This window comes from Podarcis vaucheri, assembly GCF_965113315.1.
Source record: "Podarcis vaucheri genome assembly, chromosome: 2".
Taxonomy (NCBI): Eukaryota; Metazoa; Chordata; class Lepidosauria; order Squamata; family Lacertidae; genus Podarcis; species Podarcis vaucheri.
In genome coordinates, this window is record NC_138760.1 from 130,284,993 (window position 1) to 130,302,716 (window position 17,724).

Below are 17,724 nucleotides of genomic sequence, written 5' to 3' on the forward strand. Positions count from 1 at the left end.
GGTCCATAACCTTTCCCAGTCTTTAAACATGATGTTGTACCCAATGTCTTGAGCCCACTTTATCATGGCTGATTTAACTGTCTCATCCTGAGTATTCCATTTAAGCAGCAAGTTATACATTCTTGATAATAACTTAGTCTTTGGTTCTAACAATTCTGTCTCTAGTTTCGATTTTTCCACCTGGAAGCCTGTTTTTTTATCCATCTTAAACACCTCATGAATTTGGGCATAATGAAACCAATCTTGCACCTTGTCCTTTAGTCTTTCATAACTCTGTAACCTCCAATTGTCTCCAATTTTTTCTATTATTTCCCCATATGTCAGCCAGCCGGCCTCCATATTGGGTTTTTTCCGAGCCTTGGCCTCCACTGGTGATAACCACCTCGGGGTCTTACTTTCTAACAAGTCTTTATATTTTGTCCAGACTATAAATATTGCTTTTCTGACAATATGGTTTTTGAACATTTTGTGTGTTTTTACCTTGCTGTACCACAAATATGCGTGCCATCCTAGGGAATTGTTGAACCCTTCCAGATCTAGGACATCAGTGTTCTCTAGTAACAACCAATCTTTCATCCAGCAGAAGGTTGCAGCTTCATAATATAACCTTAAGTCTGGCAGGGCAAACCCCCCTCTTTCTTTTGCATCAGTTAGTATTTTAAACTTTATTCGGGGCTTTTTGCCCTGCCAAACAAACTTTGAGATATCCTTCTGCCACTTTCCAAAACATTCCACTCTGTCCACGATCTGTAAGGTTTGAAACAAAAACAACATCTTTGGCAAAACGTTCATTTTTATAGCTGCTATTCGGCCCAACAAGGAAAGTTTCAGTCTTGACCAAATTTCTAGATCTTTTTTAACTTCAGACCAGCATTTTTCATAGTTATCTTTGAATAAATTCAAATTTTTGGAAGACAAGTTAACCCCCAGGTATTTCACTTTTTTGACCACATTTAACTCTGTTTCCCTCTGAAACCCATCTGTTTCTGAAGATGTCAAGTTTTTCCCCAATACCTTAGTTTTTTGTTTATTCAACTTAAAACCCGCCACCCGACCAAACTCCTGAATCAGTTCTAAAACTCTTTTTGTACTAGATTCTGGCTCCTGTAACGTTAAAACCAAGTCATCTGCGAAAGCTTTCAGCTTGTATTGTTTCGCTCCGACCTGTACTCCTTGTACCTGCCGGTCCTTCCTGATCATATTCAAAAGCACCTCCAGGACCGAAATAAATAATAGGGGGGAGAGAGGGCACCCTTGCCGTGTTCCTTTTTCAACAAAATACTGAGAGTTTGGAGGCATTCCTGGAAGACCTCCTTCCATTCCACACGGTCAGCATTTTGTCTTGTCCTTTGTGTGCATGTGTGTGGGACTGTAGTTGGTCAACTGTCTGAGATTTGTCCTGGAACTACAACAAAGCACTCACCTCTTCCTTTGCTTCCTGGACAAGTTGTGGATACACTGTTCCGACTCTTCATGAAAAAACCCAGTTCCCCTTTTTCTACCAGATGGCCCCAAATGTAGATGCCCAGAATCTGGGGATTGTCCAACTGCTCCTGAACTTCAGATGGATGTGGATTCCCATATTGCATGGGAAAGTCGTTAAAACAATAACAATAATTTATTTATACACCGTCCGTCTGGCTGGGTTTCTCCAACCACTCTGGGTGACTTCCAGCAAAATATTAAAATACAATAATTCATCAGATATTAAAAGCTTCTCTAAACAGGGCTCCCTTGAGATGTCTTCTCAAAGTCAGACAGTTGTTTATTTCTTTGACATCTGGTAGGAAGGCATTCCACAGGGCGGATGCCACTACCGAGAAGGCCCTGTATCTTCACTTCCTGCAGTGAGGGAGACAGCATAAGACCCTGGGAGTTGGACCTCAGTGTGCAGACAGAAGGATGGGGGTGGAGACACTCCTTCTGGTATACTGGGCCAAGGCTGTTAAGGGCTTTAAAGGTGAAGCCCAACACTTTGAATTGTGGCCAGAAACGTACTGGGAGCCAATGTACTTCTTTTAGGACCGGTGTTATGTGGTCTCGGCAGCTACTCCCAGTCACCAGTCTAGCAACCACATTCTGTTGTACTTTCCAGGTCACCTTCAAAGGTAGCCCCACATAGAATGTGTTGCAGTGGTCTAAGTGAGTCCTCAACACCAGCCCGCCCCGTCACCCAAGAACAGCACTTCTGCCTTGTCATGATTCAACCTCAATCAGTCACCTGCCATCCATCCTCCAACCGCCTTCAGACACTCACACAGGACCTTCACCGCTTTCACTGGTTCTGATTTAAAAGAGTTAGAGCTGGGTATCATCCGCATACTGATGAACACCCAGCCCAAACCCCCTGATGATCTCTCCCAGCAGCTTCATGTACATGTTAAAAAGCATGGGGGAGAGGATGGAACCCTGAGGCACCCCACAAGTGAGAGCCCAGGGGTCTGTACACTAATCCCCCACCACCACTTTCTGAACATGGCCCAGGAGGAAGGAGGGGAACCACTGTATAACCCTCAGCTCCCAGCTCCTCTAGACGGTCCAGAATGATGTCGTGGTCAATTGTATCAAAGGCCACTGAGAGCTCTGGCAGAAGCAGGAAACAGCTTTCACCTTTGTCCTTAGTGCGCCGGAGATCATGGACCAGCACAACCAAGACAGTTTCAGTCCCAGTATGAGGCCTGATTCCCGATTGGAAGGGATCCAAATGGTCCCCATCCTCCAGGCATGCCTGGAGTTGTTCAGCAACCACCAGCTCAATCACATGAATTTCTTCATGGGAAGCTAGACGCCTCTTGGAAGAGAAAATCTTTCCACATTTCTTATACACTTCATGCCCTGTACAGTGGTTCCTCAAGTTACACACACTTCAGGTTACAGACTCCACTAACCCAGAAATAGTATCTCGGGTTAAGAACTTTGCTTCAGAGTGAGAACAGAAATCATGAGGCAGCAGCAGGAAGCCCCATTAGCTGAAGTGGTGCTTTAGCTTAAGAACAGTTTCAGGTTAAGAATGGACCTCCAGAACGAATTATGTTTTTAACCTGAGGTGCCACTGTATGAATTCTTTGATGGCGGATGAGACCTGCCCTCTTTCTGAAGCTCTTCCCACACTCCAAGCAGTGATAGGGTTTCTCCCCTGTATGGATTCTTTGATGGGAAGTGAGATGGGTGCTCTGACTGAAGCTCTTTCCACATTCCGAGCACTGATAGGGTTTCTCCCCTGTATGAATTGTGTGATGGGAAGTGAGATGGGCGCTCTTACTGAAGCTCTTTCCACATTCAAAGCACTGATAGGGTTTCTCCCCTGTATGAATTCTTTGATGTGAAGTGAGACTGTTCTTCCGACTGAAGCTCTTCCCACATTCCAAGCACTGATAGGGTTTCTCCTCTGTATGAATTCTTTGATGGGAAGTGAGACTGTAACTGTGACTGAAGTTCTCTCCACATTCCAAGCACTGAAAGGGTTTCTCCCCTGTATGAATTCTTTGGTGGGAAGTGAGACTGTCTTTCCAACTGAAGCTCTTTCCACATTCCAAGCACTGATAGGGTTTCTCCCCTGTATGAATTCTTTGGTGGGAAGTGAGACTGTCTTTCCAACTGAAGCTCTTTCCACATTCAAAGCACTGATAGGGTTTCTCTCCTGTATGAATTCTTTGGTGGGAAGTGAGACTGTAACTGTGACTGAAGCTCTCTCCACATTCAAAGCACTGAAAGGGTTTTTCCCCTGTATGAATTCTTTGGTGGGAAGTGAGACTGTCCTTCCAACTGAAGCTCTTTCCACATTCCAAGCACTGATAGGGTTTCTCCTCTGTATGAATTCTTTGGTGGGAAGTGAGACTGTCCTTCCGACTGAAGCTCTTTCCACATTCCGAGCACTGATAGGGTTTCTCTCCTGTATGAATTCTTTGGTGGGAAGTGAGATGGGTGCTCTGACTGAAGCTCTTTCCACATTCCAAGCACTGGTAAGGTTTCTCTCCTGTATGTATTCTTTTGTGGGAAGTGAGATCCCCACTCTGACGAAACCTCTTTCCACATTCCAGGCACTGATAGGGTTTCTCTCCAGTATGAATTCTTTGATGTGAAGTAAGACTGCCCTTCTGACTGAAGCTCTTCCCACATTCTGAGCACTGATAGCCTTTCTTCCCGCTTTGAGTTCTTTGGTGGGAACGGGAACTCTGACTGGAGCTCTCTCCATACTCCCAATTTTGATTTGGCTTCTCCACTGTGTGGATTTTGTCATGGTCTCCCCCATTCTTCATTTCCAATTCATCACCACCTACAACAAAGACAGAAACTAATTAGATCCTCAGGAAGAAACGGAGCCCCCAATTATTGAAGAATGCTAATGAAAATTTGTCAAAGAGGAAGAACAGAAGATGTGAGGTCTTTCTACAGAGGCTGTGGCCTTTGTCGACCAGCATTTGTCGACCTCTTTTCTAGGACGGATTTTTGTTGCCACAATCATGAAATCCACTCCAACTCTAACATTGGTCTTCTCTTTAAAAAACGGGCAGAGGCTAAAACAGAAACCCAAACCGGACAGAAATTACCTCAACTTCCCTAACAACTCTGTGTGTGAATGTTGCCTCCAAGGTGCTATGGAAAGGGTGACTGTCACTCCAGAAGGCCGTTTTTTCAGTTAGATCTGGTCTCAACTGTCGAGTGAGAGAGAGGTTTTCTGTGAGAGCACCTGCTGCCTGTTTTATGCTGCTATGTGCCTCAGAAAAAGTCTGTAAAGTCTCATATAGATAGAAGCACTTGTAATTCCCTCTTCATACCTAATGTAGCAGCATTATTTGATGTTGAATTATTTTGGATTTCTGAGCTTATTGTCTTGAATAAAAAATGGAATAAATGTAGAAATAATCAAAATCAATACATAATAGATATAGATATATTAGATATAAGCACATGCAAACGTGTTTTAGTATATCAAGTAATGTAATGTGTCCTGTATAAACTCTAAACAGAGAATCCTGTGGTGTCTTTTCTAGAATAAAAAAAGCTATGTTTTTCAAGGGTCAAGCAACCCAGGGCAACCTCCACACATATAAATACCACAGAAAATGGGTTTGGGGCCCACAAAATCCAGAAAACCATGAATAATCCAGAAAGACAGGTGCAGAGTTGTAAAGTGACATGTTTTACCTCAGAAACTGACATTAGCATTTTGACCTCTTTGCTAGTGTACTCTTAGTATCCTCTCAGAAACATTCTTTAAAGGCAGATTGAAAAGTAGAAAGAAATTTTTAGGCTGCACATAGGAAGTTTTACACAGTGGAATAGGAGAATGAGAACAGTGTTATACAGATTTGAAATGATACAATGTATTGAGGCAGATGTCTTACTGCCAGAGAAATTCTACACAATTTAGGGAAAGTTTATAAATTTAGAAGATTTCATCGCAATTTTATGAGAAACTTTTTGGTCTAAGACATGAAGAAAAGAAAGATTGCCAGAGTCATGTGACAGAATTGTAACTATCATTGGAAAGTTAAAGCTGGCAGAATATTCTATGTCTGAAGAACAGAAAGGGAGCTATATTGTAGGATCTCCTGGGGGGGAGGAATGTATGTATGGAATTTCAAAACTGATCTTATGATCCAACGGGGAGCTTTACCAAGAGCGTCCAGGATCCCACGATTCTCCTCCTTGACTTCTTCATGCAGAGTTCGTTGCTTCTACTGCTGTGTGATGGAGCAGTAAGTTTTTTGACATTGGTAGGGCATTCAGGTCACGGCACTGGTATTAGACATTTTGAGCTGCCAATACATCATGGTGGCCGGGGAGCTGTGATGTATTCCTAGCTCAAATTCCCTGCAGATGACAAAGGTGCAGGCAGGCAGGTGGTGGAGCCCAGAAAGGTGCTCACCTTCTCAATCTCCGCCTGCCTGTCTGCCTCCCCCCACCCCCAGGGTGAGCAAGCCCCAATACTTCTCTGGCTCCATCCTTCCATGTCCCCATCTCCCCACCCCTGGAACTCACCAGATCTCTCTGAGAGCCCTAGAGAGGAACGCTCAGAGGCTGTGAGGAGGGATGCAGGAGACAACCTGACCAGGTCAACCGTCCATCTTCCCCCTTCCATCCCCGCTAGCTTTGCAGGATCCATCTCTTTAATTCTTCCTGAAGAGTCAAGGAGCCAAAACAAGCTGCAAGGTCCTGGGTAATAGGAAGAAGCAAAGGGAGCCTCAAAGGCCCTGCAGGGAAGAAGAAGAGAAGAAGATGAAGCGTTTGGATTTGATATCCCGCTTTATCACTACCCGAAGGAGTCTCAAAGCGGCTAACATTCTCCTTTCCCTTCCTCCTCCACAACAAACACTCTGTGAGGTGAGTGGGGCTGAGATACTTCAGAGATGTGTGACTAGCCCAAGGTCACCTAGCAGCTGCATGTGGTGGAGCGGAGATGCGAACCCGGTTCACCAGATTACGAGTCTACCGCTTTTAACCCCTGCGCCACACTGGCTCTCACTGGATTCTCCTGCCCCTGGAAAAGCACAAATGGGGCAGCCCCTTCCCAAAAGAAACCCCATTTATAAACATTTCCAGTGGTTCCAATTTCCTCTGTTTACTCCTCTCCCCTCTTCGTAAGACTGGCATGGTCTGCAAAGTAGAGACCTGAGAATAGATCCCATTGAACTCAGTGGGGCTTATGGAAAGAACTTGGGGCAAAAACAAGTCACCATCTTGTCCCCAAACCTGAATACTGCAACACCAGGCATGCTTATCTTTGGTATCATAAGGCAAAAGTTCATAAAAGTTTTCATAGTCATAAAGAGCTGTTAACTGAAACTGACAACCAATTAAAATTAAAGGACTTTGAAGAAGTAAGAGAAAATGTAATAGACTGGTTACACTATTTACAACTAAATGAAACTTTTAAAAATCATGAAAAGAAACCATTTAGTTATCAAATGTCAAGATTTCAGAGAGAAATAGTAGAAGGTAGTATAAAACAGCTGTCAAAAATGAACGATCTGCTTTTGGAATGGGACACCAAAGAGGACCAGGTCAAATGCGTTATGATAAAATGGGCGAAGGATGTGGGACATAATATATGAATGACGGACTGGCTTTGGAAGTTAGATTTGGAAGTTAGGCCACCGAGACCACATAACACCTGTCTTGAAAGACCTACACTGGCTCGCAGTACGTTTCCAAGCACAATTCAAAGTGTCGATGCTGACTTTTAAAGCCCTAAACGGCCTCGGCCCAGCATACCTGAAGGAGCGTCTCCACCCCCATCGTTCTGCCCAGACACTGAGGTCCAGTGTCGAGGGCCTTCTGGCAGTTCCCTCCCTGTGAGAAGCCAAGTTACAGGGAACCAGGCATAGGGCCTTCTCAGTAGTGGCTCCTGCCCTGTGGAATGCTGTCAGGGGTTCAGGAGCAGAGGCGAGGGAAAGGGAGGAAACAGAGAGCGAGGGGGAGGAGGCAGAAGAAAAGATGAGTGATGACGACGACCCGAGATCTCCGAGTCTTTCCAGTGAATCAGAAGATTCACAAAAAGGAGCACCAGTGGCCAGGGCAAGGGGGGAGACTAGGGGGACACCCCAGGAAGATAGAGCCAGAGGGGACTCAGAGGGGAGCAGTTGGAAATCGGGACCAGCGTCACCGCCAGAGAGCAGGGATGAGGAAGGGCGCCAGGGATCAAGCGCTGGCAGCTCACAACAGGAGGGAGGGCACGAGTCAGGAGTGGCCACACCTCCATCGGGGAGCGAGGAGACGGTTAGACGGAAGGTGGAAGGTTGGGCGCGCGCGCCAAGTTCAAATGCACAAGAAAGTGGCGCAGTAGGCAGCCCGGAAAGGGAGCCAGGTCCTAAAGCCCGGCGCAAGGAGACAGAAGGGTCCGGGGGTCAGCGTCAGAAGAATCCCGGAAGGAAGAGACCCCGGGGGGCAGAGGGACCCAGAGGAGAACTGTCAGGCGGAAAAGGTGGAGCAGGGCTAGGATATTAAGTTGGTGCACAAGGGGCGGAGACTCAGACGGAGCTTCGCCGATCTAAGCATAAGACGTAGAGTTGCGCGCAGCAGCTTGAGAATGGAGACTGTAACTCAATAAAGACTTTTATTTAATGATCGCTGGCTGGCGTGATCCTCTGTGAGCTAGGATCTGGAAGCAACCCTGACAGTAAGCTCCGTCTCATCAAATTGTGGGCATCCACGGCCTCGCGGAGAGGAGAGAAAGCGGGTGCCTACTAGAGAGCTCACGAACGGCAGACGCTATGACGGCCGAACAGCAAATAGCGGAAGTGAGAGAAGCAGTGTCACGACTGAATGCCGAGGCGCTGGCATCCAGGAAGAGAGAGGAGGACGCAGCTGCCGCCTACAGGGATCTCCAGGTCAGGTTGGACGTGCTTACGAAGCAAGGGCAACAGACACCCAAATCAGAGGGGATTGGGTTGGGGAGACGCACAGGCGGTCTGGTCTCTCACTTCGATGGGAATTTGCAACAGTACCCCAACTTTAGAGCAGACGTAATGTGTGCACTGCAACTACTGCACAAAGACTTTAGAGATGAACAAGAGAAAGTGGGGTTCATCATGTCCCATTTGCATGGAGACGCAAAAGCATGGCTGCGCAATTTGTGGAGAGATAAGGATCCTGCGCTCCAAAATGCGGACGCCTTTATTAAAGCGATGGATGGGTGTTTTTTATCCAGCATTGACGTGGATCTTGCCCGGAAGGAGGTGCATGGACTAAGACAAGGGAGAGCCAGCGTGAGGCAGTACCATGCCCGCTTTTTCGCTTTGGTCAGTGTCCTGGAATGGGACAGAGATTCGGCTCCTGTCAGAGACCTTTTTTGGGAGGGCTTGCACAGCTCGGTTAAAGATGAGATTGCGAGGGGGGAGAGACCCCGGACCACGCAGGAGGTCGTTCAGAGGGCGCTGGCGGTGGGAGTGCGGCTGGAAGAACGTCCGTGGAGCAGGGAAGAAGGGCGCAGCGGGCGCGAACCAGCCAGGGGCTCCTCCTTCCTTCCCAGAGAAGCAGCGCGTGCGCAATCCACGCCTCCAACAGGGGGAGGGGTGGAACCGATGGAGGTTGGGAGTGCAAGGGCTCAGTCAGCAGCCAGAGCCCTAGCACCGGCAGCAGTGAAAGCGAAGCCTCCTAGAGGGAACAGGAAGTGTTATATCTGCGAGGATCCAGGGCATATGGCGAAAGAGTGTCCCCGGAGGCTCCACAAGCACACTGCAGCTTCGGCAATGGTGACTGCAGCAACGCAGCACGGAGAACCACAGCAGGGAAACGACGATGTCTGGCTGGAGGAAGAGGCACTGGGGCCCAGCCAGACGTGTCAGTGAAGCAGTCCCCAGAGAGTTTACCGCCCATGGACCCCCTCCCGCCCAAGCCAGTAGTGAGGCTCACCGCATCGCTCCAGCTACCCAATGGAATCACCATGGACGTGCCAATCACCGTCGACTCGGGAAGCAATGCAGACTTCATAGGGCAGGACTTTGTCGACCGGCACGCTATACAGTTGCTGCCTGCCACGCTGCCCCTGCAGGTTGTCACGGTGGATGGCAGGGAGCTGCTAGGGGGGCAAGTGGTGAAGCAGACGCCACCTATGGTGCTGCGGCTTGGAAATCACAGAGAAATCATCAGCTTCAACGTCACTCAACTGTCGGACACGCCTATTGTATTGGGCATGAGTTGGCTGGACAAGCACAGCCCGGCGCTGGCTTGGTACCAGAGGCAGCTGACCTTCGGCTCTTCCTTTTGTGCTGAACACTGCATCATGCCCCGGCAGGAAGGGGAGCAAGAGGAGTCACAGCTGCTGCTAGGCACGCTGCAAGCGATTCCCCACAAGTACGCAGAATTTTTGGAGGTTTTCTGCGAGAAGGAGGCAGACAGGCTACCCCCCCCCACAGACCATATGACTGCAAGATTGACCTGCTGCCGGGGGCGGCGCTGCCCAAAGGGAAGCTGTATTCCATGTCTGAGGACGAACTGCAGGAACTCAAAGAGTTCATAGATCATAATTTGGAGCGCGGTTTCATCCGAGAGTCCAGGGCAGCGGGGGGCAGTGCGGTATTCTTTGTTAAGAAGCGAGACACGCCCCAAAAAAGACTCGTGGTGGACTACCGCATTTTGAACAGTGTGACCAAGCCATCGGACTTCCCCATGCCCCGAATCGATGACCTCCTCGCAAAAGTGCGCGAGGGCAGCGTCTTCACCAAGTTGGACCTGCGAGGGGCGTACAACCTCATTCGCATGCGGGAAGGAGATGAGTGGAAGACAGCCATGTTCACGCCCCTGGGCACCTACGAATATAGAGTTATGCCTTTTGGATTACAAAATGGCTCCCACGTTTTTCAAGCTTTCATGCATCACGTGTTGGCGGGGCTCCTCTACAAGACGTGCGTCTGTTTCTTGGATGACATCCTGATCTTTTCGGAATCGCAGCAGGAGCATGACAGACACGTCAGGGAAGTGCTGAGCAGGCTGCAGCAACATAGGCTGTACGCCAAGCTTGAGAAGTGCCAATTCGACGTGACGGAGGTGGATTTCCTGGGCTACAAGTTGTCTGACAAGGGGCTCGCCATGGACAGCACCAAGGTTCGAGCGGTGTTGGATTGGAAAAGCCCACGCAACCGGAAGGAGGTCCAACGGTTTGTCGGCTTCGCGAACTTCTATCGCAAGTTTATCAAAGGCTTTGCTATGCAGACAGCGGCCATCACGGACACGCTCAGCTCCAAGAAAAAGAAGTTCATCTGGACAGCGCAGGCGGAGCAGTCCTTTCAGGCACTCAAGCGTCTCTTCGCATCGGAAGAACAGCTGCTTCATGTCAACCCCAGCAGGCCGATGAGGGTTGAAACAGACGCCTCAGACAGGGCCGTCGGAGCCGTCCTGCTGCAGAAGGACCCGCAGGGGGTTTGGAGGCCGGGAGCGTTTTACTCCAGGAAGCTCAGCAAGTCCGAACAGAACTACACCATCTGGGACAGGGAGTTGCTGGCCATTCATGCAGCATTCAAAGCGTGGAGGCACTTCCTGATCGGCGCCAAGCACACGGTGCAAGTATGCACGGACCACAAGAATTTGGAACACTGGCGCACGGCACAGTTCCTGAACCAGAGGCAGATACGTTGGGCTGAGTTCTTTGCGAACTTTGACTTCCAAATAGAGTATGTCCCTGGGGACACCAACATCATGGCGGACGCGCTCTCCCGTAAGCCACAGTATCTGGAGGACGCCACGCCAGCGGCCGCCATGCACATCTTCGCACCAACAGTGTGGGCGTGCGCTGCGGCGACAGTGGACCTGGAGGCGGTGCGACGAGCGTTGCAGAATGACTCCTTCGCGCAAGCTAAGATGGCAGAGATGCAAAGGGGCAAGGCGGCGACCGATGGGTTCCAGCTGAGAAATGGATTGCTCATCCGTAAAGGGGCCATCTACGTGCCGGGAGATGAACTTCGCGCCAAGGTACTGCATCAGCTGCACGACGCGCCCACTGCCGGGCACTTTGGCAAGGAGAAGACGGTGGAATTAGTCGCCAGGGATTTCTGGTGGCCCGGAATGAGAGGGGAGGTCGCGGACTACGTGGCGAGGTGCGACACCTGCCAGAGGGCCAAACCAGTGCACAGACCGCCGGCCGGACTGTTGGAACCGCTGCAAACTCCGGTCGAACCATGGGAGAGAGTCGCCCTGGACTTCGTCACGGATCTGCCCAGCTCGAGGAGCAAGACGGCCGTGCTGGTGGTGGTGGACTTGTTCTCCAAGATGGCACATTTCATCCCGTGTGCGAAGGTGGCCACGGCGGAACAAACCGCCAAACTGTTCATAGACCACGTGTTCAAAGTTCACGGTCTGCCACGGTCTATTCTGTCCGACCGCGGACGGCAGTTCATCTCGAATTTCTGGCAGAAGCTGATGGGCTTCCTAAACGTCAAGATCAACCTGGCGTCAGCGAGACACCCGCAGACCAACGGGCAAGCGGAGCGGGTCAATGCCATCATGCAGCAGTACCTGAGATGCTATGCGAATCAACAGCCTGCGACGTGGGTGGATTACCTGCCGCTCGCCGAGTTCGCCTACAACAACACGAAGCACGTGTCCACGGGGGTCACGCCGTTCTTCGCCAACAACGGGAGGCACCCCAGAACCTTCCCGGGACTGGAAAGAATGGTGGAGGGGGAGCCGCAGACAGCAGATGCGTTCGCGTCGGAGTTGCAGGAGGTCCACGATCAGCTGCGGCGGCACCTGGAGCTGGCCAAACACGCATACAAGGTGCAGGCAGACAAACACAGAAGGGTTGGCGAAGAGATCCATGTGGGAGACTGGGTCTGGTTAGCAGCCCACGCAGTGCCGGCCAGGTCGTTGGCCAAGAAGAAACTAGGGCATAAGCAACTGGGGCCCTACCAAGTCGAAGAGCAGGTCAACCCGGTGGCTTTCAGGCTGGCGCTTCCGGAGGGTTCCAGGATGCATCCGGTGTTCCACAGATCGGTGCTCACTCCCTACAAGGCACCTCACAGATTTCAGGAACCAGGAACGGCGCCGAGTCCGCTCCGAGAGGGAACCGGGCAACGGGGAGTGGCACAGGAGGTGCGCATCAACGAAGTCACGGAGATTTTGGACTCCAGATGGGGGGAAGAGGGGGTAGAATACCTTCTCGCCAAGGAGGGCACCCCGGCCAGTGCCAACAGCTGGGTGCCGGGCTACGCTTTAGACGAACCGCTGCTCAAGGAAGAGTTTCATGCCCTTTTCCCGCATAGGCCAATGCCAGCGGACTTTTTCGACGACTGGCTTTTCACGCCCACGCTTTCAGCCAGCACGTTCCGGGGGTTCGACTCGGATGAGGAACCAACACGAGACGCCAGTTCCCCGGAGGGGTCGCCCTCGGGATCTGCTTCAGAACCCTCGTATTGGTGGGATGATCGACCAGAGGAGCAGTGGCGCAGGAAGTGGCTGGAGGGTCCAGGACGAGCAACGCCTCCAGAAGGAAGCGAGGGAGAGACGGACATGGACGTTTTCGGGGACGACCTGGGTTTCGAGCACGGCGGCACAGAGATGGAAGCAGAGGTGACCGTCGTCGACGAGAGCAGGGAGGAAGAACCGGAAGACTTCAGATGGCGACCCGCCACGGGAAGCGAACTGTACCCGACATTCGTTCCCTCAACACGGCAGCACCCAGCTCCAGCACCGGAAGGCGGGGAGGGGGGAAGAGGGGGCTTCGAGGGGGGGATGGATGTCAGGGGTTCAGGAGCAGAGGCGAGGGAAAGGGAGGAAACAGAGAGCGAGGGGGAGGAGGCAGAAGAAAAGATGAGTGATGACGACGACCCGAGATCTCCGAGTCTTTCCAGTGAATCAGAAGATTCACAAAAAGGAGCACCAGTGGCCAGGGCAAGGGGGGAGACTAGGGGGACACCCCAGGAAGATAGAGCCAGAGGGGACTCAGAGGGGAGCAGTTGGAAATCGGGACCAGCGTCACCGCCAGAGAGCAGGGATGAGGAAGGGCGCCAGGGATCAAGCGCTGGCAGCTCACAACAGGAGGGAGGGCACGAGTCAGGAGTGGCCACACCTCCATCGGGGAGCGAGGAGACGGTTAGACGGAAGGTGGAAGGTTGGGCGCGCGCGCCAAGTTCAAATGCACAGGAAAGTGGCGCAGTAGGCAGCCCGGAAAGGGAGCCAGGTCCTAAAGCCCGGCGCAAGGAGACAGAAGGGTCCGGGGGGTCAGCGTCAGAAGAATCCCGGAAGGAAGAGACCCCGGGGGGCAGAGGGACCCAGAGGAGAACTGTCAGGCGGAAAAGGTGGAGCAGGGCTAGGATATTAAGTTGGTGCACAAGGGGCGGAGACTCAGACGGAGCTTCGCCGATCTAAGCATAAGACGTAGAGTTGCGCGCAGCAGCTTGAGAATGGAGACTGTAACTCAATAAAGACTTTTATTTAATGATCGCTGGCTGGCGTGATCCTCTGTGAGCTAGGATCTGGAAGCAACCCTGACAAATGCTCTCCCACCAGATGTCAAAGAGAGAAACAACTACCAGACTTTTAGAAGACACCTGAAGGCAGCCCTGTTTAGGGAAGCTTTTAATGTTTAATAGATTATTGCATTTTAATATTCTGTTGGAAGCCACCCAGAGTGGATGGGGAAACCCAGCCAGATGGGCGGGGTATAAATAATAAATTATTATTATTATTATTATTATTATTATTATTATTATTATTGGTTTTAAATTTTCTGGTGTTTTGATGGTATTTGTCCCCGGTTCAATTAGCAAAAATGTACTTCTCACTCGCTGGATCAACACCTTGTTGTGGTGAGTGGGCTTGCACGTTCCTATGAACCTTGTGAGCGAAGCCATCGGGAATCTTGTAATCCCAACAGGATCGCCCTAGTACTTTACTAATAATAGTGGAAGTGATGCAGAGAGTGACTCTTCTGAATATTCCTTGTATACCAGTAGTATACCAGGAATCTTTACAACCCCAAGTAGCTGATTCCCCAAAGCATCTGCCCTGCAAGCAAAAGAAACCTCTGACAAGTACTTGAAGAAGCCAAACATGGAAGCAGAGGCCCATGTGCTTCCCCATCTCAGAAGTCCCACCTGGCCCTGAGGGAACCGGATTCGCAGGAGAAACAGTTCCCCTCTCCTCTCCTCGGACACGTTAAAGGAAGTCTCCCCTGCTGAAGAGATGGCAGCCCTGCTTGCCTGGAATTCACATATTGCTGACCACGCTGCACGGATTCTCCCAGTCTCCTCGCTAGAACAGAGGAGCAGGAACATGGTGGCACAGCACCTTCTCCCTCGTCACAGAAGGAGACGCAGTTACAACCATCTCAAACCAATGCAAAGCTCTTGCTCCTGCAAAAATTACCCATAATGCAACTGCATGACAATCAAGTGACCTAGCTTTTATCCTGGAATGTGGCCGGGTGGTCTGCTTCCAGCAGAAATCCTGATCAAATTTGCAGATGACACCAAACTGGGAGGGGTGGCTAACACCCCAGAGGACAGGATCACACTTCAAAATGACCTTGACAGATTAGAGAACTGGGCCAAAACAAACAAGATGAATTTTAACAGGGAGAAATGTAAAGTATTGCACTTGGGCAAAAAAAACGAGAGGCACAAATACAAGATGGGGGACACCTGGCTTGAGAGCAGTACATGTGAAAAGGATCTAGGAGTCTTGGTTGACCACAAACTTGACATGAGCCAACAGTGTGACGCGGCAGCTAAAAAAGCCAATGCAATTCTGGGCTGCATCAATAGGAGTATAGCATCTAGATCAAGGGAAGTAATAGTGCCACTGTATTCTGCTCTGGTCAGACCTCACCTGGAGTACTGTGTCCAGTTCTGGGCACCACAGTTCAAGAAGGACACTGACAAACTGGAACGTGTCCAGAGGAGGGCAACCAAAATGGTCAAAGGCCTGGAAACGATGCCTTATGAGGAACGGCTAAGGGAGCTGGGCATGTTTAGCCTGGAGAAGAGGAGGTTAAGGGGTGATAGGATAGCCATGTTCAAATATATAAAAGGATGTCATATAGAGGAGGGAGAAAGGTTGTTTTCTGCTGCTCCAGAGAAGCGGACACGGAGCAATGGATCCAAACTACAAGAAAGAAGATTCCACCTAAACATTAGGAAGAACTTCCTGACAGTAAGAGCTGTTCGACAGTGGAATTTGCTGCCAAGGAGTGTGGTGGAGTCTTCTTCTTTGGAGGTCTTTAAGCAGAGGCTTGACAACCATATGTCAGGAGTGCTCTGATGGTGTTTCCTGCTTGGCAGGGGGTTGGACTCGATGGCCCTTGTGGTCTCTTCCAACTCTATTATTCTATGCTTCTAAGTCATAAGCCAGGGCAGTGTTAATCCAATTCAGCCACCAGGCCCTGTTGGTAATTTACGCTGATGTGACCCCAATGAGGCAGAAATCTCAGATCAGAGACTTGTGGATTGAAAGGGAAATTTATAGCACTGACCTTATTTTGCTTAACCAAAGGCATCTGTAGTTTTAGGAGGGGATCTCAATGCCAGATTGGGCCCTAATGATCATGCCCTTTATGCACAGCACAAATGCTCTCCTCCCAACCGTGAAGCCAGTGGATTCCTCCTCACCCGTTGTTCCAAAGATCAGAAATCAAACTTTGCAGGCATCTGCTTGGCTCAAACAGCATTCAGGCTAAACCTCTACACCTTAAATGGTGCCCTTGAAAGTGACTATCCTCTCTGGCTCCAGAAGGAGAGCTATAGACCAGGGGTCAGCAACCTTTTTCAGCCGTAGGTCCGTCCACCGTCCTTCAGACCATGTGGTGAGCCGGACTATATTTTGAAGAAAGAAATGAACAAATCCCTATGCCCCACAAATAACCCAGAGATGCATTTTAAATAAAAGGACATACAGTGGTACCTCGGGTTACATACGCTTCAGGTTACAGACTCCGCTAACCCAGAAATAGTACCTCAGGTTAAGAACTTTGCTTCAGGATGAGAACAGAAATTGTGCTCTGGCGGCACGGCACCAGAGGGAGGCCACATTATTATTATTAGCTAATGTGGTACCTCAGGTTAAGAACAGTTTCAGGTTAAGAATGGACCTCCGGAACGAATTAAGTACTTCACCCGAAGTACCACTGTATTCTACTCATGGAAAAACCACGCTGATTCCTGGACCGTCCCTGGGCCGGATTTAGAAGGCGACTGGTCTGCATCCGGCCCCCGGGCCTCAGTTTGCCTAGCCCTGCTCCTGACAATGTACTCCAAACCTGCCTGGTGTTTTTACATGAGCAGAATGTGTGCTTTTATTGAAAATGCATCTCTGGGTTATGTGTGGGGCATAGTTCCCTAGACCCGATATAGTCTGCTATATAGTTTGGTATACAAAGTACGTCCTGGAGGCTGACATCAGTATAAACGACCACACTGATTAAAGAACGAAAACAGCTGAGCTACGTTAGAAAAGCGATCCAATAATAAGAGATCTCGCTCCAATCGCCCTGCTACAAATGTAGCGGTTTCTGCTTGGAGAAAAGACACAGTAGCGCTGCTGGCCAAGAGGAAGAAGACCCTTCCTCCTCCTCCTCCTCCTCCTCCTCCTCCTCCTCCTCCTCCTCCTCCTCCTCCTCCTCCGCTCTTGATCGAGACTCCAGGGCTCTCTCTGCAGGCTCCCCCCTCCAAGACCCCCTCCCCCCTCCCCCCTCCCCCCCGGGGCCAAGCAAGAAGAGCGGGGCAGAGCCCTGGCCCCCCCCGCGCCCCCCCCGACTTGGCTGGGCGGGGAATGTCTGCCCCCCCCGACTTGGCGCCCCCCAGGCACGATCTGACCAGCCCCCCCCCCCAGGCATCCTCCCCCGCAGCCCCTTCTCCCCATTGCACCCGGAGGGAGAGGGAGGCGAGACTCACCCCCAGGCAGCTCTTGCAAGAGAGAGAGGGAGACGGAAGCAGCCCCCCCTCCGCTTGCAGGCGGGAATGGCGAGGGAGGGGCTTTTGCTCGGGAGGACCTTGCCCCCCCCCACGCCTCCACTTCCTGTCCTCTCTAGAAACCCAGCTCTGTGCCTTTTAACCCTTGGCAAGCCCAGCACAAGCGGAGCAACGCAGGCAGGAGCCCAGGAAGAGCCGCTAACCCTGAAATATTACCTCGTGTTAAGAACTTTGCTTCAGGATGAGAACAGAAATGGCCTTGGATCCTAAGCCTGTGTAGCAAATGCATAGTTTGGGGGTACTCTTGGATACGCCTTTGTCACCAGAGACCCACGTGTCCTCTAGGGCTGTTTGTGATCAGGAATAGCTTGACCCCTGG

The 17,724-nt window shown here is 50.6% G+C and overlaps 1 protein-coding gene across 1 annotated transcript; it reads right to left on the reverse strand.

Annotated features, from left to right (window-relative positions):
* Positions 1-2,931: 2,931 nt before the first annotated feature.
* Positions 2,932-17,417, reverse strand: LOC309527414 (uncharacterized protein). Its single transcript, XM_082214265.1, has 4 exons — positions 17,328-17,417; positions 14,535-14,691; positions 5,986-6,197; positions 2,932-4,276 (listed from the first exon to the last, which is right to left on the reverse strand). Exons 3-4 carry the CDS (start codon positions 6,107-6,109, stop codon positions 3,000-3,002), a joined length of 1,401 nt encoding a protein of 466 aa, XP_082070391.1. The 5' UTR covers positions 6,110-6,197; positions 14,535-14,691; positions 17,328-17,417; the 3' UTR covers positions 2,932-2,999.
* Positions 17,418-17,724: the final 307 nt, after the last annotated feature.